The sequence below is a fragment of the Elgaria multicarinata genome, chromosome 2 (genome assembly GCF_023053635.1).
Source record: "Elgaria multicarinata webbii isolate HBS135686 ecotype San Diego chromosome 2, rElgMul1.1.pri, whole genome shotgun sequence".
Lineage (NCBI taxonomy): Eukaryota > Metazoa > Chordata > Lepidosauria > Squamata > Anguidae > Elgaria > Elgaria multicarinata.
In genome coordinates, this window is record NC_086172.1 from 103,091,508 (window position 1) to 103,115,528 (window position 24,021).

At 39.3% G+C, this 24,021-nt stretch overlaps 1 protein-coding gene across 1 annotated transcript in view; it reads left to right on the plus strand.

Annotated features, from left to right (window-relative positions):
* Positions 1-24,021, plus strand: part of DCDC1 (doublecortin domain containing 1) — a 282,616-nt gene that overhangs the window by 125,191 nt on the left and 133,404 nt on the right. The window contains exons 10-13 of the mRNA XM_063118422.1: positions 4,340-4,441; positions 11,884-12,050; positions 19,418-19,543; positions 20,863-20,968. Of these exons, the coding sequence (XP_062974492.1) occupies positions 4,340-4,441; positions 11,884-12,050; positions 19,418-19,543; positions 20,863-20,968 (501 nt within the window). The remainder of the gene's footprint in view (positions 1-4,339; positions 4,442-11,883; positions 12,051-19,417; positions 19,544-20,862; positions 20,969-24,021) is intronic.

Below are 24,021 nucleotides of genomic sequence, written 5' to 3' on the forward strand. Positions count from 1 at the left end.
ATATTGTATTTTATATTATGGTTTTATACTTTGAATGTTTTTAATTTTTGTGAACCACCCAGAGAGCTCCAGCTATTGGGTGGTATAGAAATGTAATAAATAAATAAATATTTTTTTGTGAACCACCCAGAGCGCTCCGGCTATTGGGCAGTATAGAAATGCAATAAATAAATAAATAAATAATAAACTCACACATGCAAAGAGTCCTCTTTCACATTGGCCTCCCACACCACATGTGTCCAGGAAGAGGAAAGTCCAAAAGTCATAGATCAAACCCAGTCTGCTGGTACACTGAGCTGATGACAAACAAAGATGTACAATGCACAGAAAATGAGAGTTCAAGTCTATTATTATTATTATTATTATTATTATTATTATTATTATTATTATTTATTTATTTATTTATTTATTTATATAGCACCATCAATGTACATGGTGCTGTACAGATTACACAGTAAATAGCAAGACCCTGCCGCATAGGCTTACAATCTAATAAAGTTGTAGTAAACAATAAGGAGGGAAAGAGAATGCAAACAGGCACAGGGAAGTGTAAAGAGGCACTGGGTAGGGTGAAGCTAAACAGTATAGAGTCAGAACAAACTCAATATTTAAAAGCTATAGGGAACAGAAAAGTTTTTAGCTGAGTTTTAAAAGCTGTGATTGAGTCTGTAGTTCTCAATGAAAAGTAGGGCTGTGCACGGACCCCTCCAAAGCGCTTTGTGGCCCGATCCGGAACTTTCGGATCGAGCCTGGACCGCTTCAGGTCGATTCGACCCTCCCCCGCTCTGCTCTGCAGAGCGAGATACAGAGGGATGGAGCGAGATTTTACCCCCCCCCCTTTCCCTACTTTGGAGAAGGCAATGGCAAACCACCCTGCTACAAAGTCTGCCAAGAAAACATCAGCGAAAGCAGGCGTCCCTCCAGGAGTGAACAATGACTCAAGTGCTTGCACAAGAGGTTGCTTTCCTTTCCTTTCCTTCCCTACTTACTTGCCTCTGTGGCAGATGGCAGAGGCAGGTAAGTGGGGAAGGTAGGACAAAATGGGGACCGAATAAGCCCTCCTTCCCCCTGTCCCCTTCTCTGGCTCCGCCGCCATCGCCACATGGATTGCGGTGGTAGAACCAGGTAAGCCCCCTCCCCCCACTTACCCGCCTTCAGCGCAGTCCAGCACATCGCCACATGGATTGCGGTGGTAGAACCAGGTAAGCCCCCTCCCCCCACTTACCCGCCTTCAGCGCAGTCCAGCACCAGATGATGATGGATCCAAACAGAAGTCTTTGGGCATTGCAGACGAGATGTTCCTAGCAAAGGCTCTGCACCTTTGCATCAGCTTAAAAGGGAAGGTGTGACAGTAAGACACCTCCTCTGCCTCACATGTCAGACAAAGACTTTTGGCCTTTCAGCACAGGACATGATTGCTTAGCCCTCCAGGATGTGTCAACCTGGGTGACCCTTCTGCAAACTTCTCCCCGACTCTGTCAGATTCTCATGGAGAACTGCTTCTTTCCAAGGCGCAAGCAGGTAGATGGGGAGTAGGGCAACTCCCCCTGGCTCTACACTGAGAACATTGACAAAGATAAGTTCACAGAGATTCTGACATTCCACAGGCTTCAATAGCCACCGCCGCCTCCTCCTCCTCCTCCTCCTCCTCCTCCTCTTCTTCTTCTTCTTCTTCTTCTTCTTCTTCTTCTTCTTCTTCTTCTTCTTCTTGTTGGCAAAATTGTGACATGCTGCAAAGTAAAGCACCAAACAAGGCTCCAATCAACCACCATACTTATTTGTACATATATCCTGGTTTTTTCCACTGGGCCTTATTCAAAGTTATTTTTTATTTTAGAAAAAAACAGCTCCTATAATAATAATAAATAGTATGTAGTTGCTCTGACCATACATGAGAGCAGCTAATTTCTTTATAGAGGTTAACACAGTATGCACAGGAGTTGTATTGACCGTGCATGTTTAATGCTTTGTCTTACATTTTAAGGCAGTCCAGGACTTACCCAAAAGGAAAAGCAAAGCATCAGTTCAGCTTGAGTACTATCATTCCCCTCTATTTTTGCGTTATTATGTCTCTCTTCGCTTCTCTGCACTTGGGTGGGAAATTGTTTTGGCTGTAATATAGGAAATAGGTACTGCTCAGTTGCTCTTAGTGTAACACCTACTGTGAGGTTTAACAGAACTTTTAACAGTTTGTTTAGTAGCAGTGGAAGAACTAATGTTGCCCTTGTGTGTTGTCACAGATTTTTCTCAGGTTGGCAGCTGGCACTGAAAACATGCTAATCTAGAGAGATGCCTTGTTCCACTGTGCCCTAGCATCTTCAAACATTGCAGAAACACTAGAAGTAGTCATAGCAATCATGTTCTTCTTGTAATCTCAATTCTGACAAAAGTCTGCGATAATGGACATAAGGTGTCTAAGAAAAGGGAAGCCTCAAATATTAGATGGTTCCATAATCCTGGACAGGAGTGTATATTATTTAGGTTGGCTGATATGATGTATTCCTGTTGTTTGCATTTGTCCCAGAAATGGGCTCCTTTCAGCCTGCATGGATACAAAGAAATAACCATATATGTACTGTATTTCCATTTTCCTATTTGCACCCTCCTGTCATCCTGCACTGGAAATTGTGCAATTCAAGAAAAGAGGAGTTGAGAAATTTCAAAAGAAAACAAATGTCATGCTAATTTTTATGTGTTATATAGATTCTAAAATGCCAACTTTAATATTTTATTTCTTTATATACTGAAACTATTTTATACATCCTACAAGTAAAAGCACTTTAAGTGTTTTATGTACACATCTTTGATGATGCTACTGCTCAAAGGTTTTTGCTTACCTCTTCTTCAGTCAATTTTCTACATAGAAAATGTGTGGAATCTCAAACTACGCACAGGCTACAGAGTTTGCAAGGTGGGGATATGATATGAACACAAAAAGTGCTGATCACATGGCATCTATATTCTATTGATACTCTTTCTTAGACTTGTACTCATGCAGTGCAGTGCTTACTGGAGCACAAGAGCACCCTATGTGTATATATTGTAAGAATTAGATCCCCATTTCTTTTCCTACAATACCAGTTGTATGTCCCATCAAATCATAAGAAATATGGCTTCCCAGTTGAGTAGATTCAACCAGCTTATAAATATTTAAACAAATACATAATACCATATTTTACTTTCATAAATAGTGTTTTTGGTTATGGGTAAATTTAATAGATTAAATATAACTCATACAATTAATTGGCTAACAGTTTATCAATAGGGTGACAGTGCTAGTAAGTGGTTCTTCTAATCCAGTCCCCTTCATGTTTCAAAGTACCGGTTAAACATTATTAAGAGGAGAAGAAAAACAGCTCTGGTGCATGGGGCAAAATACACCAATACATTCTACAGCAGAAGCCCTTTTGAAATTAATGCAATTGCACAGGAGTGTTTCCATGAAACAGTTCCAAATGAAAATTGTGTGTAGATCAATACATGTGATGACTACACACTTGCCTATTTTCTGATTGTACATGTACTGGGGGAGCTGCAGCTATCCACTACATTTTCTTTCATGCTTTTCCTTGCACAGAAATGCATTATGAGGTTTTCTACATGGGGTATTTATTGTGTGCTTGTCATTCCTTACTCATAGTTGTTTAGACAATGCCATGACCCTCCAGTTTCGTTTCTGTTTTTTAAGAGCACTTACCTGGGAGGTTTTTTTTTAGAGCAGGGGAAAACAGAGTATTATTTCTGAAATCGAAAGAAAATGTATTTTCCTACATGCGTAATTGTGTTATTCTGTTATAGCACAGATTATGTAGTGGGAAAGGAAAAGCTCTGTATAGAGCTTGAATCTCAATTCTTCACCGAAACCAAATGTTGATATGGGAGATTAACAGCCTTGTGACGAAAAACTCTAAATGCAGAAAACCGACATTTAAAATTGATTATCAGGATAAATTTGTATAAAAGTATTATTTTTAAAGTTTCTTCACACAAGTAATATCCCTGTGAATTTGTGTAGTCCAAAAATTCAAGTGACCATATTGGAAATTGATGATGACGACGATGACGACGACAATGGAATTTTTCATGAAAATAAATAAAAGCTGCCTTTAACTATTATTGTTAGTTAACAGGAATTTTTGAATAACCTTGCATATGACTTGAAATACATTTCATTTGATCACATTGCTAATACATTTTATAATGAAACAGTGCAGATGACCTCTTCTTTTCCTGTGAGAATTTTGTAAGTTAAATGCTAAATATTTTGAATAATGGGAGGCACAATATTATTTGGAATATAATATAGTACTTATTTACTTGATTACTGTTTGTTTTTAAGGTGTATGAAAATGGCAAAGATACTGGGGAGACCCTTGTGTATATTAACAGAAAAGAGATGGAAAACAGTTGTGGGAATCAACCCAGTGCTATGCTGGAGAGGGTAAGGTAATATGTGCTCTATATTTTTCCAGGTGTAAGCAATCAAAATTATTTTAAAATATATAGAATTAGACAGTATAGAACTTTATCTAGGGAAGAACTGATTTTGGTGTAAAAAACCAAATAAAAAACTGATTTTTATTCTGTATTCCCACATGCCTTCTGATAGTATATTCCCTGTTACTGGGCACTATCCAATCCTCCCCCTGTGTTGTCACTCATTCCCTTGCCCAATGGGACCCACCAATAGCACAACAGGGAGTTAGCACTTCCTAAAGTAACCCAGAAAGGAATGGAAACACTCATTTCCAGATCACCAGAGCTCACATTCATGTGAGCTCTGGTGACCTGCCCTGTTTCAGAAATGGCTGTCCATACTCATTTCCAATAGCTTTAAGAAATGCTAGCTCCCTGTTGAGCTAGAGGTGGGTGAGCTAGCTGCCATGCAGGCAGCATAGGATATTGCCCAAAGACTCTTATTTATTTATTTATTTATTACATTTTTATACTGCCCAATAGCCGAAGCTCTCTGGGCAGTTCGCAAAAATTAAAATCATGAAGAGCATAAAAACAACCAACAATCTAAAAACACAAGTACAAAATACAATATAAAAAGCACAACCAGCATAAAACCACTCAGCAAAAATTGATATAGGTTAAAATATGGAATTAAAACAAAAGTTTAAATTTAAGTTAATAGGTGTTAAAATACTGAGAAAATAAAAAGGTATAGCACAAATTCAAACCACCTGTATGCTCACATATAAAGTCTAGCTTATATTAATAATTGAGATACAATCATTACATAGTTATAGAAAAACGCTTTTGTATTTAAAGAAATAATTTCTGCTTTCATCTCTACTGTTTGATCTCTAGAGGAGCACATTTCCATTCTCTTTCCCACCATTTTGGGGACTTCTTGTTTGTCTTTATATAATTTGCATATAACGATTGCATTCATCATTAAAATGGTGACGAGGGACAATCTGATTCTGTTCATTTGTTTCACCATTGTCATTCATAGTGTGTGTCACCATAAGAACATAAGAAATACCATGCTGGATCAGACCAAGAGTCCATCTAGTCCAGCACTCTGTTCTCACAGTGGCCAACCAGCTATTGGCCAGGGATGAACAAGCAGGACATGGTGCAACAGCACGCTCCCACCCATGTTCCCCAGCAACTGGTGCACACAGGCTTACTGCCTCAAATACTGGAGATAGCACACAACCATCAGGGCTAGTAGCCAGCCTTCGCCTCCAGGAATTTATCCAACCCCCTTTTAAAGCCATCCAAATTGGAGGCCATCACTACATCTTGTGGTAGTGAGTTCTATAATTTAACTATGTGCTGTGTGAATAAGTACTTCCTTTTATTTGTCCTGGATCTGCCACCAATCAGCTTCATGGGATGACCCCGGGTTCTAGTATTTTGAGAGAGGGAGAAAAATGTCTCGGGATCCATATTCTCCATACCATGCATCATTCTGTACACCTCTATCATGTCTCCGCTCAGCCTCCTCTTCTTCAAGCTAAACAATCCCAGCTGATGTAACCTTCCCTCATAGGGGAGATGCTCCAGCCCCTTCATAATTTTAGTTGCCCTTTTCTGCACTTTTTCCAGTTCTATACTATCCTTTTTTAGGTGTGGTGACCAGAACTATACACAGTATTCTAAGTGTGGTCGTACCATCGATTTGTATAAGGGAAATATGATACTGGCCATTTTATTCTCAATTCTTTTTCTTATAATGTCTAACATGGAGTTTGCCTTCTTTACAGCAGCCACACACTGGGTGGACATTTTCATCGAGCTGTCCACCACAATCCCAAGATCTCTTTCTTGCTCAGTCACCATCGGCTCAATTCCCATTAGGTTATACTTGAAGTTGGGTTTTTTTGCCCCAACGTGCATCACCTTATACTTGCTTACATTGAACCACATCTGACATTTGGACGCAAACTCTCCCAGCTTGGAGAGATCCCTTCGGAGCTCTTCACAATCCCTTTGTGTTTTAACAACCTTAAATAACTTGGTGTCATCAGCCACTTCACTGCTCACTCCTAATTCCAGATCATTTATGAACAAGTTGAAAAGAGTTGGTCCCAATACTGATCCCTATGGGACCCCACTATTTACTTCCCTCCATCGGGAGAATTAACCATTTATTCCTACTCTCTGCTTTCTGTTCTTTAACCAGTTACTGATCCATAAGAGGACGTCTCCTCTTATTCCATGTCTACTAAGTTTATTCAGGAGTCTTTGGTGGAGGACTTTATCAAAAGCCTTTTTGGAAATCCAAGTAAACAATGTCCATCATGTCAGTCCCCATATCAATTGGGTCTTACAGTGGATGGTATTAGGTTTGTACATGGAAATTCTAGATTCAAATCCCCACTTAACCAAGAAGCTTCACAGGGTGACCTTGGGCCGCTCACACACTTTCAGCCTAACTAAGGCCTTTGCTAGACCTACCTTAAAATCCGCACTGGATGAGGGGAGAGCCCGCGATTCAAGTATCGTGGTATCTCGCCCTCGTTTACACACGAGGCACGACGAGCTCATGAAGAGAGCCATCGTGCCCGCCATTTTTTTCTTTTCTTAAAGGGGCCGGATGCGCATGAACACTTGTGCGCTTAGGTAAGTTGTGTGGTGTTTTTTTTTTAAAAAAATCATTCTCCCCGCTCCTGCCACCCTGCCCCCGATGGGCGCAGCTTCTTCCAGCTACGTGCGAGTAATTGCACGGAGCCGGGAAAAGCGGTGGAACGGGCTACATGCTCGCAGTCTCGGGCTCAGGGGGATTCCCGGGTATCAGCCCGGGATATAGCCTGGTCTAGCAATGGCCTATGTCTAATCAGCCTCACTGGTGTGTTTGATGGATGAAATGGATGGAATTAATCATGAAAGCTGTCCTGAGCTCCTTACAGCAAGACTGTTATAAAAAAAGGTTTTTGAAGAAGAAGGAGGAGGAGGAGGAGGAGGAATTCTAGTAATACTTCAGATTTGTATAGTGCAATTCAAGTATTCAAAGTACTTCACATAATTAACTAATACTTAGAATAGCGCTGTAATGTAGACCAATATTATCTCCAGATTGCCTTTCTGGACCTGAGGCTGCAAGAATAAAGAATCATAGAATATTAGAGTTGGAAGGGGCTTATAAGGCCACTGAGTCCAACTCCCTACTCAATGCAGGAATCCACCTTAAAGAATACCTGACAGATGGCTGTCTAGCTTCCTCTTGAATGCCTGTAGTGTGAGTGAGCCCACAACCTCCCCAGGTAACTGGTTTGATTGCCATACTGCTCTAACAGTCAGGAAGTTTTTCCTGATGTCCAGCCGGACTCAGGCTTCCTGTAACTTGAGCCCATTATTCTGTGTCCTGCACTCTGAGGATTGAGAAGAGATCCTGGCCCTCCTCTGTGTGACAACCTTTTAAGTATTTGAAGAGTGCTATCATGTCTCCCCTCAATCTTCTCTTCTCCTGGCTAAACATGCCCAGGCCTTTCAGTCTCTCTTCATAGGGCTTTGTTTCCAGACCCGTGATCATCCTCGTTGCCCTCCTCTGAACACGCTCCAGCTTGTCTGCATCCTTCTTGAAGTGTGGTGCCCAGAACCGGACGCAATACTCAAGATGAGGCCTAACCAGGGCCAAATAGAGGATAACCAGTACCTTGCACCTTTTGGAATCTATACTTCTATTAATGCAGCCCAAAATAGCATTTGCTTTTTTTTTTTTTTTGCAGCCGCATCACACTGTTGGCTCATATTCAGTTTGTTATCTACAACAATTCCAAGATCCTTCTCGTTTGTAGTATTGCTGAGCCAAGTATCCCCCATCTTGTAACTGTGTATTTGGTTTCTTTTTCCTAGATGTATAACTTGGCATTTATCCCTATTAAATTGCATTCTGTTGTTTTCAGCCCAGCACTCCAGCCTGTCAAGATCACTTTGAAGTCTGTTTCTATCTTCCAGGTCATTAGCTATCCCACCCAATTTTGTGTCATCTGCAAATTTGATAAGTGTTCCCTGCACTTCCTCTTCCAAATCATTAATAAAAATGTTGAAGAGCACTGGGCCCAGGACTGAGCCCAGCGGTACCCCACTCATTACCTACCCCCAGTTTGAGAAGGTACTATTGATAAGCACTCTTTGAGTCCTGTTCTGTAGCCAACTGTGAATCCACCTAATAGTTGTTCCATCTAGCCCACTTTTAGCTAGTTTGTTAATCAAAATATCATGGGGCACTTTGTCAAAAGTTTTGCTGAAGTCAAGATATATTACGTCCACAGCATTCCCACAGTCCACAAGGGAGGTTACCTCATCAAAAAATGAGATCAGATTAGTCTGACAGGATTTGTTCTTGACAAATCCATGTTGGCTTCTAGTAATTACTGCATTGTTTTCAAGGTGCTTACAGACTGACTTCTTTATAATCTGTCCAAAATTTTCCCAGGGTTGGTGTCAGACTGACTGGTCTGTAGTTCCCAGGTTCCTCCTTTTTGCCCTTTTTGAAGATAGGAACAACGATAGCCCTCCTCCAGTCCTCTCGCACCTCACCCGTTTTCCATGATTTCGCAAAGATAATAGGCTGTGGTTCTGAGAGTTCTTCTGCTAGCTCCTTCATTACTCTTGGATGCAGTTCATTGGGTCCTGGAGATTTGAACTCATTCAAAGAAATTCAGTGTTCCTTGACCATTTTTTATCAATCTCAAACTGCAATCTTGTCCCCTCAGCTTGTGCTTCACTTTTTCCAGGGGGGTCATAGACCCGCTTTTGGGAGTAGACTGAGCCAAAGTAGGAATTGAGCACTTCAGCCGTTTCTTTGTCATCTGTTATCAATTTGCCATCCTCATTAAGCAGTTGAACCACCATTTCTTTCCTCTGACTTTTACTATTCACGTAACTGAAGAAAGCCTTTTAGCATCCCTCGCTAACCTTAGCTCATTCTCAGCTTTAGCCTTCCTGACGCCATGTCGGCACTCCTGTGCCACCTGTCTGGACTCTTCTTTTGTAGCCTGGTCTTCCTTCCACTTCCTATATGTATCCTTTTTTGTTTTCAGGTCATCTCTAAGTTTTTTGTGGAGCCACATTGGTTTCTTCTGTTGTCTTCTATCTTTTTCCCTTGTTGAAATTGTTTGTAATTGTGCCTTTAAAATTTCCTTTTTTAAATACTCCCACCCATCCTGCACTCCTTTTCTCATTAGTCTCACTTGCCATGGGACCTTACTTATCATAGTTCTGAGTTTATTAAAATCAGCTTTCCCAAAATCCAGAGTACGTGTATGGCTACACTCCGCTTTTACTTCCTTTGAAAACAAAAATTCAAGTATGATGTGGTCACTTTCCCCCAGAGTTCCCGTAACTGCCACTTTATCCACTAAGTCATCCTTATTGGTCAATATCAAGTCAAGGATTGCCAATCCTCTAGTTCCTTCTTCCACTTTCTGTAGGAGAAAGTTATCCCCCACACATGTCAGGAATTTCTTGGAAGGGTCGCTTTTGGCAGTATTGGTCTCCCAACAGATATCTGAGTAATTGAAGTCCCCCATCACTACTACATCAGACTTCCTTGAAACACTGGCAATTTGTTTCTCAAAAGTTTCATCCTCATCTTCTCCTTGATTGGGTGGTCGGTAGTAGACTCCGATTATCATGTTCTTTTTATTCCTTGCTCCATTTATTTTAATCCAGATGCTCTCGATGGGGCTCCCAGGCTCATCCGCCTGTATTTCTGTGCAGGGATAGATATTTTTAACATGTAGTGCAACTCCGCCTCCCTTTCTATTTCTTCTGTTCTTTTTGAGCAAGTTATATCCTTCAGGTGCTATATTCCAGTCATGGGAGTCATCCCACCATGTTGCAGTTTTCAGTTATACCTATAAAGTTGTATTTGCCTTCATGTATTAAGAGTGCAAGTTCGTTCTGTTTGTTTCCCATACTCTGGGCATTCGTATATAGACATCAAAGACCATGTGCTTTGTGGTCTGACTTCATTCTTACATTGTTGTGAACACTATTTTTTGGCTTTCCTAAAATTATTTAGTGGTTTCCAGTTAAAGTGAGATTTGAATGAGAGACATCCCTAACCATTGTGCTATTCCAGCCAAATTTTCCTTCATTAAGTATATCCATTTTTATCAGAGTGCAGCAGCAGAATTCTAACTATACTCACAGAAACGGATATTATCACCATTGATGGTGCGCCATAGATCAGCCTTCAACTCTCATCAGCCCCATCAAGCATAACGAATATCAGGAATGCTGGGAGTTGCAGTCCAAAACATTTGGATGGCATCAGTTTGGGAAAGGCAGCTATAGATGATAACCATAGAACCAGCAAAAATTCTCAAAGAGATTAATACCAGATCTGGAGTAACATAATCAGTATTTTGTTATGTGTATTGTGATGTTTTCTGAACTGCTATGAACACTTGTGATTATTGATGCAGTTAGAACTACAGGTTATTCTATTGTAGTGCATGTTTATGCTCCAAACAGGAGTTAATAATACTGGGGGTGTACTAATACTGTCACAATATGGTCATTTATATGAGGCCTCCATGATATACTCAGTTGCAGAAGCTGGCAAAGGAGAATGGTGTATGAACCAATCTGCTGGAAAGAGCTTTCTGTATTCAGACAAGAGTGACAAATAGGAGGAGCGTGTGGAAGTGACTATATTTAGAGACATCATTATGATGCCATGAAATGGCAAATTGACCACAGAATGTGCAGTGTAGTAGCATTTGCTTCATAATGGATTCTGTAATTTCCAATAGTTCCTTAAAAGGTAAATGAAATTTTCCAAAAGGTATATAAATACAATGAGATTATGTTGGGTTGTGAACTGTCTCACAAAACATGCTCCTGAAGTTTAAATATTCCATTGAATTAAGCTGCATAGCACTACTTTCAATGGGAGTATGGTAAGGGGCTTGAACAGCTTCTGCCATGTCTCACCGTATATTCTTACACTGCTAAAATTGTTAAATGGGCCTTGCATTATTGTTGTTCAGCTATTGATCACCTATGGTTGGGCAGGAGGGTGGATGAGAACACAGTCCTTGTCAGACCTCAACAAGCTCAGTAAAAACACTAACAAAATGTACCTCCAAATGTGGAATGGGAAAACATAACCTTTATCAAGAGAGCGGTTACAGTATGTAGAAGCTAACTGCTTGTTCTGTACAACTGTCACATCTGCTTTCAGTCTGTATGCCAAAGGGTCAGAGCTCAACCATAATCCTGTTGCACCCCCTGCTGGTTAAAAGCCTGTGCTCATTTTGTTACTTTACACTGAGATAAACATTGCAGTCATTTCACACTTCTTTTAACATTCCATATGAATTTAATTATCGTTTGTTTGGACATCACTGGTTATGGAGTACAAACAATTTATTACAGATGTTCCCATTTTATTTTTATATCTTCCCTTGCCAGGTACAACACATGATTCACCAAAGGCTTCAGCATTCAGCAGCTTTCAAACCTTCAGGCCTCAGTCGTTTTCCTACTCAGCTTTTTGACGAGACTGGACAAGAAATTAAAAACCCACTTTTATTGCAGAATGAGCAAAAAATTTGGGTTTCTTATGGTGAAGATTACAGGTAGGCGCAAAGCGTTTAGCTCTGTCACTGTCAGCAGTCTTTGTGTTGTCAAACTGCTGTAAAGGGAAGTTTGATAGCCCCCAAGTAAAATCCCTTTTATTTTTATTGCAAATTCCAACAGAATTTCAGAGGTCTTGTTTGAGGCAGTATTGTTTGTGGAATATGACATCTCTGTCTCTGACTTACTGTCTTAATGCCTTGTCATAGTTCTTGATGTCTGCCTGTCAGCACAGCAAGAGGGATTTTTTCATGTCTGAATAGTCACCTTAATGATAGCAGATGGAAACACCACAGGGGGTCCAAGCCCATCACACTGTCATTGTCACAGACTGCCCTGACCTGTTTCCACTCCTCTATTTTTTTGTCCCTTTTTAAAGGAGAAATGGATGGTAATTGAAAAGGATCTTAAGCAAGATTTATCAAGCTGTACCAACATGATTCCCTACTATCATTCTATGTTTTCAAAAATATAAAATATTAACCTTTTAAGCACCAGTGATGGCAAAAAGAAAAATAAATTGGTAAAACTTGTAAAGTCTGACCAACTAAAGTTAAAAATGGAAGGCATCTAGGCCATTCAATAGTTCATTTATTTGTAGTGTTTCAGAAAATGTGGGTATTGTTTTTATAAAGTATTCCATGCAAATCTTGCAGTTTCCAGAGACAAAAATGGATGCATTTCAGTTACTCCTGAGTCTGTTTTGAATGAGATGAACTACTATAAAATTAACACTTATATCTTAAAACATCTGCATAGTCATCAGTAGAACACACTTGTTTACATTTGTGGTGTCACTGTATTACTAAGATACATCTATGTTTATTCAATTTAGGTATGTTTTTATACTTCTCATTCTGTTGCCATAAGACTATTTTATCTATTTATTGGATATATTCCCTGCCCTTAAGTGTAAAATCATTTCCATGTTTTTACTTTACATTTACATTTTCTATAGAAGGTTTTGTTTACATTTTTGTGTAAAAAATAGCAGGTGTTTTTTGACCATTAAATGTATAGAACCCAATGCAATCACTCATTCCTTTGTTTTAATCAGTATAGACACAGTGTATTCTGTACAATTGCTCAAAAGTAAATCCCACTGTGTTCAGTGAGGCTTACACCAGGTAAAGGTACATAGGCCTGTAGCTTAAATTTCTGATTAAGATGAAAAAGTGAAAATGCTATAAATATTATTTTACTTCCATCTCTCACCATGTTTTAAAATTTAAAATCTTAACATCTGATCCTAAACTTTAATATGGAATTAATTTCCATGTGTTATTCTGAGAACAGGGCTTGAGTTGTATTTTTAGTTTATATGTTTTGCAGAACACATACTAAGCGCTCCTTTTTATAGTGGCATCCTGTGTGGCATTAGAATTATGGTGTAACTACTCTACCTCCATACTTTGAGTCTGTGCTTGCTCAAAAAAATGAAAACAGTTCTCAAAGAATGTGTATTTCATGATTATTTTGAAAGTGAGTTTGCTAACAAAAAAACCTGGCATGTATTCTCAAATTTAGAATTTCTTATACAGATATTGTAATGGATCATTGTGAGTGTGAAAGGGAAATAAACTATTGTGAATTTTCACATTTGGTGTTGTATTCTATTAAAATGTACCTATTCAGGGTTTTTTTTTTTCATATCCTGACTTTTATCTCCACTTCAGTAATACTGATTTATTACTGTACTGTTAATCAAATGATTTGGATTAAGAAATATTACTGTGACCTGTCATAAGATTATGATCCAAAATGTCAACTCTTATTCTGCAGGAAGGAATTCTGCAAAGGAAAAAAATGTGTTAATATAGGAAAAAAGTAGTTTGTTTTCATTTGACTTTTTAGATAAACTTCCCTTTTGTTTATGTGTTCAAACTATTTTATGCGATTATATTTTGTAAGCATTAAAATGGTTCATAGTTTCTTTTATTCACTGCTTGCAAGAGGTTTTTTATCACTCAATAAACCTTTATTATACCTCTATGAAGGCAGAAGCACAACAGAGGAATTTGAGAGTAGTAAGCTTATGTATACTTCAAAAACTGAACAGAATGGAATATATATATATATATATATATATATATATATATATATGAATAACAAGTATATTTGTCTTCATACAAACAATATAAAAATATTAATTTTGTATAAGGAATTTCTTTTCATAATTCAGTTATAAAAGCAGTAACATGTCCTGTACTTGAGCAATTTCATTATTTTGTACCAACTGGAATCTGGCTCACTATTGAAGTTATCCATAATTAGTAGAGAATATATTTGTGAGAAGTAGCTAATTTTAAATAAGTAGATTTTGAAAATTGTCAATATTGATCTCCTTTGTTGATTGTCTTGAAATGGACACCCATAAAAGAAAAGAGAACCTGAATATTTCAGTAAGAAATTATTATTGAGTTTCAATAGTATTGTGCCTGGCTTCTAACATGGTTTAAGGGTGTTACTTCCATATGGATTAAAAAAGTGTGTGTGTGGTTATATACATGATATTTGTGTTGTTTAGACATATTTAGAATTCTTCTTTGAGGGTCTATTTCCCCTTGTGAAAACAGAACACCATTTCAGAAAGGTTTTTTGCAGGCAAGTAATAGTAGCTGAAGTGTTAATTTATAGTGGTCTCTTTTCCCCACTTTTGGGGTGGGGAAAGTGAACTTAAAAGTATTTCCCTGAAGCTTCTTCCGAAATTTGACCTCAATTAAAATATTTAAACAAGATTGCTGCCCTAATGAAAATTAACATTTTATAGCCAGCACAGTATGAAAGAACTATGCAGACAGAAGAAACAAATGTATTATTCAAACAGAGACATCACAACTGTACAAAAAGTGGTCAGATGCAGTAGGCATATAAACTGAAGAGAAATGGAGAAAAAATGAATTCTTACTTTCATTCTAGTTTTATTCCAATAGAAATGCACTTTAAAGAAAAAGGGATAATTGATTTTCAAAGGAATCTGTAGGGACATAATAAAAAATATCTGTGAACTTTATAATTTGATTATAATAAATGATTTTTACTACTATGACACCCTGTCCACACTTTGACCTCAGTATAATGGCTGCTTCACAAATGTCATTTGTTCTACATGGAGAGTTTTCTTTCTAGGAAAAACGTCGTGCATATTCTGGCCCTAATTTTAAGACATAGCAGCTTGCTTGAGTTATTTCTGTTTACTTTTGACTTGTTAAATAGATTGCAACAGGTTTGTCCTTTTCTCCACCAATAGGAATGCTTATGGGATTATTCCTATGGTGGAATATACCTTGGAAACATTGCATTAAAATTTAAAACTTTGTTATTTTTTCTGGAGAAGTTACACTATTTCCTGTTTATGTATGTATCTTGAAAAAAGATCTGTTCGGACATTCAATGGGACAAATATTCTACTCTGCAGAAAATATTTCAAAAGCTCTCCTCTATAGGACTCACATTCATTGAAATGGGAACTCTATTTTTTGGCTTCTGTCATGGTCTATTTTCTCTCACTGATTCTTATTTCATCCCTGCAAGTGTTGGGATGACAGTCAGTTCACTACCCCATTATTTCATCATGGTCAAATATTCTATGAAATCAAGGTCACAAGAACATAAGAAGAGTCATGCTGGATCAGACTAAGGGTCCATCTAGTCCAGCATTTTATTTATTTATTTATTTTATTACATTTATATACCGCCCCACAGCCGAAGCTCTCTGGGTGGTTTACAACAATTAAAAATAGTAAACATTAAAAGTATACAAAAATTAAAAAAACATAAAAACAGTATAAAAACAACAGTACCCATTTAAAAACAACCAGCATTCTGTTTCCACAGTGGCTAATCAGCTGCCACGCAGGAAACCCACAAGCAGCATATGAGTACAAGAGCACCCCCCTGCCCATCTTCCCCAGCAATTGGTGTAAATAGACATACTGTTTTTGATAGTGGAGATAGCATCTAGCTATCAGGAGTAGTAGCCATTGATAGGCTTATGTGCCACAATTTTTTCCAATCTTCTTTTAAAGCCATCCAAATTGGTGGCCATCACTACATCTTGTGGAAGGTCACACTTGTAACTGGCAGCCTATGTATTATTAATTTCAGGCGTAAGGGACTCTTTGTTCCCAGCCCTTCAGGAAACAGAATAGTGTGTGTGTGTGTGTGTGGGGGGGGGGGGGTGTGTGTGGTATTGTATGCAATCACAGAATTTGAATTACAACATAAGAAGACCCATGCTGGATCAGACCATCCCAGCATTCTATTCACACAGCAGGCAACCAGTATTGACCAGGGACCCACAAGCAGGACATAGTGCAACAGCACGTTCCCACCCATGTTCCCCAGCAACTGTTGTATATAGGCTTACTGCCTCTGGTACTGGATGAGTCTGATAACTTTACGAATAATTTCTACTCTCCCCTCCCCCTGCCCCCAGTAAGCTTTTCCTACTGGCCACATGTAATTCCTAGCATCTCTGAGCAGGATTCAGGAGGAAATATGGAATAAATAGACACAGACATAAGAACATAAGTGCCATGCTGGATAAGACCAAGGGTCCATCCAGTCCACCACTCTGTTCACACAGTGGCCAACCAGCCATTGGTCAGGGACCAACAAGGCAGGACATGGTGCAACAGCACTCTCCCACCCATGTTCCCCAGCAATTGATGCACCCAGGCTTACTGACTTGAATATTGGAGATAGCACACAACCGTCAGGGCTAGTAGCTATTGATAGCCTGCTATCCAAACCCCTTTTAAAGCCATCCAAATTGGAGGCCATCACTATATATTGTGGTAGTGAGTTCTATAATTTAACTATGTGCTATGTGAAGAAGTACTTCCTTTTATTTGTCCTGGATCTCCCACCAATCAGCTTCATGGGATGACCCCGGGTTCTAGTATTTTGAGAGAGGGAGAAAAATGTCTCCCTATCCACATTCTCCATACCATGCATAATTTTGTACACCTGTATCATAGCCTTCTTTTTTCCATGCTAAACAATCCCAGTAGATGTAACCTTCCCTCATAGGGGAGATTCTCTAGCCCCTTCATCATAGCTGCAACTGTTTCAGGTTCATGGATAAGAGGGATTTTAGTCAGCTGACTGGGCTTTTGCCCTCTGGGCTATTTACTAGAAGACATTCCAGGCAATCCACTTTTGCTATATAATATATGCATATTCATATATGTGCTGGCATTACATGTGGGCGATGGCTATTTTGGATTATAGTGTATTTGTATTATACTGTACATATAGTATATGTTGTGAACACTGTGTTATGAATGCAAATGCATCGAAATATACCAAGTTGCAGGCACTATTTTACTGGTTTCATTTGGCAAAACTGTACACTTTTGTATTGGCCTTTCTGATAACATGCAGGAATCACCAGATAACAATGCAGTCTGAGCCTCTTCCCCTCAGTCAAACGACTGTCGCTCATCATCTCAGGCTATCTCTGAGAGTCAAGCTAGCTTTGACATTGGCAACCCTAAACATGGATCAGTCTCAGTCATCAATAAGGGTGGAATGAGGTGTCTGAATCTTAAGCATAAATGGGGTGCCCTTGCCATTAACCTCTCCCCAGGCTGTCCCCTCCTTCCTGTACTTTTCTCTGATATCAGAGCTCACCTGGTTTGGCCCTCAAGCAGAACTGGTTGGGTGGAATGCTGAAACCTTAGGCCTGAGTGGAGGCACTGTGGGCTTACAGAACTTGTTGAACTACAATTTCTAGCATTCCTCTCCATTGGCTATGCTGCCTAGAGCTCATGGGAGTTGCAGTTTCACCACCACTGCCTGAGGCAGACAAGCTGAAAGCAAGCACAGGACTTCTAATTCTACACCCTTCCATCCTGCCTTTGGGGAAAGGAACTCTACACATGCTTAGGAACATTCAAACCTAGGTATTAGATTTTTTTTTTTTTTGAAAAAGCAAAAAGCAAAAAAGGCAACCCAAGTCTCATGTGCCTAGGAATCAGGATCACCACTAAATCCATTTTGTTTGGTGTTTAGAGGAGGGAACTCCACCTTATTTAGTATGGTGTTCTGGAAAGAGTTGGGCTTTAGCCTCCTAAAAGACACTGTTTTCTTGTAATTTGCAATATTTTCTCCACTCTTCATTACTGTTCTAATAAAATATTTTAATACTTAACTATTTGACAAATATTTGACCAGGCAAATGCTATCCATCTCATTCCTAGCTAATTACCACTACAACATCATTTATTTTAGTGCCTACGCTGTGCCAGTTTTTGCCTTTTGTCAGCAAACCCAGTGTTCCCCTTGTATCTCCCCTGTAGAGATGGTGCTTGAATAAATATTTGTCACCTGATCAGAGTTAATCTTAGCTGGTTGTTCTTATGGTCTATGCTTTTTCCTTTCTTCAAAGTTTAGCACCCCCAGTAGACTGAATGCTCAATTAGGGAGTTTGGTTAGGCCAGTCTCAATGACTCTTTTCCAACCAGCTGCTCCCAGGAACAGGAAATCCATTTCCCTTCCTCTGAAGGAGATTGCAGGCACATCCTTCTCACAAAAGCATTCTTTAAAAGGGCCACAAATTGTTGTTAGCATTATTTCATATTTGTTAATTACCCACATTGATAGTTGTATTCTACAAAATAGTGAGGTCTTCCGTTAAATTGAGAGCAGTTGTGGTTTGCCTTGGTGGAAAGCAGCAACTCAGAGCCACGTTGGATCTGCTCTGATACATCTAACCATACACTGTGCCTAGCACATCTTCACTACCAACTGAAGGTGGGTTGGGATGAGGTGGGGCAGCGGAGACAAGAAGGATCTATACTGCTGCAGGAGTGATGTTGATGCCAGGTTTTCCTACATTCACTTGTTTCTGCTGAAATATTTTTCATGTTTCCTCTTGAGCTTTATCATTTACAGTGTAAGGAAAAATAAACAGTGTGAACATGACCTTAGCTATTATTGATCGATTTGCAATTAGATTTGCTCATTGCAGATGATCACCTGGAACCTAGTTATACTTCTTTTTCCTTGTTTCTCAACCGTTATTTCTGCTTGGATATGAGCCAGTATTTCAAGAATAATTCAATTTTCTTGCTGTCCATAACCTATAGGTTAATAAAGATGACAAGCTAGCTGTGGTGAAAATTAATTCCCAACATGAAAGCCCCTGAACTGCACCATGGTGCTAGCTGCTAGATTACTGCTTTTTCCTTACCATCAAAAAAGAAACAGTATAAATTTGAATTCCTTGTTGCCAAATTCATTCTTAATAACTTCGGCTCTTATGTTCACTGCTTTATATGTGAATAATGATTGGTTTTGCAGCTGTTTCATCCCCCCTGTCCTACCCCTGAAAGGTCATTTTGATGATGTTTCCATTTTTCAGGTCTCCCTTAAATCCTGTCCTGAGTTTGGCCTTTGACAGAGTGACTGCAGCTGAAATGAATGGCATCACAGTTATTTCTAAAACACTTCTGGATCCCACTGTTGATTTCCTGCCTGGATGTGACAAGTACATGAACTCCTGCTTTATTTGAGTTTTCTGGACCACTAAGATGGGAGGGGGAGATTCAAATGTTGGGATATTTTGCAACTGTTGCTACAGTATGATAAAGAAATGATTACATTTCACTATATATCATAAAAGCACATAATGCAGACTTCATGGGATTTCAAGAGTTAACTCGGCAAATCTATAGCTTCCATTTAAAAATAGGGATGATATAAATATTTACTAATTTAAGACATTTTACCCTGCTTTCCCCCTTCAAGTGTTCATCAAAGTGGCTTACTATATATATATATATATATATATATATATATATATATATATATCCATAAAAACACATTAACAAATTAAAGGAAGCAGCAAACATGAAAAAAATCTATTGTGATAAGAGGTTGTGACCTGTAATATTTTGTGGGTAATTTGAATAAGAACTGATACATTCCTGATGCTAAAACATGTTGATCTAAAATCAGTTTAATGCACTAAAATGTGAAACAGGCCAACCTCTTTCTTTACTTGAAATAATTAGAAATAATTACATTCATGTAAGCTTGGATCCACAGAAATTTTTCACACTCACACACACACACACACACACACACACACACACTGCTCTTTAAAAACTTTCTCAAAAATTTAAAAAGCAGCCCTCAGCCCACATGCCATATCATAAACTATTATGGAAACTCCCCTCCATTTTAAAATGTCTCGTCATGCAGCATAAGGGGCTGCCATTCAAGAAACAGACAAAGATGAAAACTCTCTTAGATGTTTAGAAATAATTGTATATTGTTGTTTTAAACTTGCTTCCATAGATTTGTTCTTTTTTACATTGTTTACATTCTGTCTGCACAAACGCACACCTTGTTGTTTCAAGTTTCATTTCATTTCAGCTCTCCAGGAGTATCAGCACCAATGTTTGTCTGACATCACTGGGGGTGGGTGGGTTAGTCCTGGTGGAAGGCAACCAGCAATTGGTCACCTTCCACCAGGAAGAGGGCAGGGGGCAGCTGTGGTACCCGGATGGCAGCCGGAAACCCCACATTCCCTCTTCGGCATTGGGATTACTGTGGGGTTTTGGAGGGAGGCAGCACCAACTTGGTGCCGTGAAGACAGTGCCCATTCAGAACAACATTGGACGGGGCATGAGGGGGCTGCAGTGGGAGAGAATTGGTGGAATTTAGTGGTCTGATCACACAAGGTACCTCTGGACTCAGAATTCCTACAAATACTATTGGAAAAAATGTTATGTGGACTTCATATATGTTTATGCAGAAGCATTAAAGGTATTCTTAACAATTGGTTTTTACTACTTTTTTCAGTTGGGAAGCTTGTGCTGGATTTCCAGACGACTTTCAATTCACAAACCATCTGGAATATCAGACCTTGGAAACTGTGGACCCAGATAGCCATTTTATACAATCTAAGGTGAGCAATGAGGGTTTAAAATTGTTGTTGCAAAGCCTAGAAATTAAATACTTCTGCCTCTAGTAAAAATATATATAAATAAAAATAAGGGTTTTTTTTATACTAGTTGCTCCAGAATGTGGATGCAGTTGTGGGTCCAAAAGAGTTCAGAATGAGCATCCTATGTAAAGCAATTCAATGATAGATAGCACCCACACAGAGAAATTGGCTAGTTGCCTCTGCTAACATCATCTACTGGTACATGCTACCTTCCTCTGTTGGTGCTTAAAAGTGTGGAGAATGTCTTTGCGCCACTTGATCACTGCTCAATGGGCTCACTTACCCTCATCTCTAGCTAGCTGAACATTAGTTTTTTTCCAACCACAAGAAGGATAAGAGAGTGGTCAAAGGGCCAATGGAGGAACAGAATAGGAGGTGCAGTGGCTACATTCTGTCTCACTGCCTTGGAGCAGCAATTAAAATTATACATACTTGAGTCCCACATTGCCCTTCTATTCATGGAAGGGATTCTGATACAGTGGAGAGTCCTGCTGGCAGGAAGCAGGGAAGTTTATTTTTTGCCAGTTTCTCTTTCCCCTTGCAGTCCCTAGTACCACTTCCCATGCTATTCTGAAGAGTCCCCAATACTTCAGAGCAGATTTTTAGGGGCGGGGGGGGCAGGAAACTGCAGGAGGGATAGGGAATTGGCCAAAATGGCCTCTTCTCCCTCTTCCACCAGAGGGAGCATCTGTGAGCAGAGTTCCACTCATGGAAACATAGGACCCAAGTCTTAGAGTTAAAAGCTGTCAATCCTGGATTCAAAATGGGGGACTGCCTATATTGTTTAAAACATAAAATACTGATCATAACTGAAGAGACCGTAATTCTAAGTGGAAACAATACTATTTATGCTAGTTGTGAAATTCTCCCTATGATGTGTATAATTTTCAGGCAATCAGAGCTGGTGCTGTGTCATGTCAATAGAAAGCCAATATGCTAAATACAATTTCAGAGGTGAGGGAGATGTTCCTTTCTGTGTTGTTCTAACCTCCACTGTCAGAGACCAATTACAAAAGTGACTGGTTGTGGATATCCTCACTATTGAAATTACAGTCAGTGTTATTCCACTAATATCTGCTGTTCATGTACATGTGCTCATTGTTTCCTAAAGATAAACTGCGTCTTCAGATGGGCATTTTCTCCTGCAATTTACTGTTTCTTTCTGTTCTGGATTCTTTTCGGGATTTAAATGAGATCTTTATATAGCTGTTTTTTCTTTTTATGCATGATGCTATATATCATTTACAAGGGTTGGGTGGAGCCTGGCAGGATGTTATCGGTTGTCCACACCTCTGGCGTAGCCCCTCCCCTCCCCGAGCATGAAATGAAACACTTTCTCACAAGCTCAGAAGTCTGCGTCTTTGGAGATCTGCCCCCACCCCTGGAAGTCAGCATTGTCCCTGTAAAAGCAACAGTAACACTTTTCTTGTTTGTGTATACCGTTGGAGAAGAGATTGAGTGGAAGGGGGGGTTACACTTCTCTCCTGTGTGTGTGCACGTGGGGATTGAATAGAAAGGGCTAAAGGTTTTCTGGGCAGCACGTGCAGAGCAGCCCCCATCCCATCGTTAAGCGCTGATTTTTCACAAGTTCAGAAGTCTGCGTCTTCAGAGGTCCGCCTCCCCCAACCCCACGTGCAAATCAGTATTGTCCCTGTAAAAGCAACAGCAACGCTTTTCTCATTTGAGTTTACACCGGGAGAGGGGATGAAATGGAAACAGCTTGCATGTGCTCACATCTGTTGCAATCACCATCCCCTTCCCCGTTGCCCATCTGCTTAGGTATTCCTGAGATACGGAGCAGAGCAGGAGCAAAATGGCGGAGGGCCAGAGGGATGGGAGGAGACACTCCCAACTGATCCTGACATCAACACTGCACCACCCAAATACTGCCCACACAAAGCAGGACATAGTGCAATGGGAGGAATACACAGATGATGGTGGTTTCATCGCATGACTGCAAAAAAAGAGACTACATTTCCCCATAGCAAAATAACACGCAAAGGGGGGGTGGGGAGACATGAGACAACAACTGCATGGTGATGGCATCATGTAAAGCGCGTGGGAAAACCAGTGACCAAACCATGATGATCGCGTGAAAAAACGCCCGTCTAAAGCCGCTCAAAGACAATTGCGTGGTTTACCCAGTTTACAATTTGGTTATGTTTACCTTTAACATAACCATAGCTAATTATTACCACTGTAGATTGAGCTTAGCTTTGAGTTTTGGGATAAACAAACTCCAGACGAATTAAAATTGAAAGAATTTTTCTTTGGAGAATAATTATTAATTCTTGTTGATAAAGAAAATGAAACGTGAAAAGCAATAAAAGAGCGACAAAAGTTTAATATAAATGTTAACATTACAGTTTTGATTCTTGTTAATGGAGTCCAACATTTAAATGTGCTTCGAGGATGCAGGAGTTGCACATCTAAGTGTAAACAATTTGCAATGAATAAGTAATTTGAAATCTTTTGAAAGCTAAATTCAAGGCAATGGGGCCAGATACCAGTGGTGTTTTTTTTTTTAAAAAAAAAAATCCCCAACATTAAAACTCATTGAGATGTACAAGATACTAAGAGGATTACGCACTAAAAAGGCAAAAGTCTTATGTTCTAGATGCTCACACATTAAGATTGTCGTCAGGTATATATAGTAATGCTCGACCCCCTGACTGTTGTTTTTAATCTTTTATTGACAGACAAAACCTTTCCAACAGAGTAAAATTTGTGACATATAATCCACATTCGTAAATCTGGGGATAGAGATAACCCAGACAATTATAGCCTGTTGCTCGTTTATCACTGTTGAGAAAGCTAGGCCATGTATCAGTGACCTGGGATACACTGCTGGCATTTTGTTTTGATAAAGACAGTGCTGGAAGCAATATCCTTGTGGCTGTTGGCTTTTTTTCTGGGCAATTGGATTCCTAATAAAAGCAGAGGGAAATTTTAATTTAGAGCACACGTTTGGAAGACAAAAATGTCAAATAATATGAAAGTATATTTTATCTTAA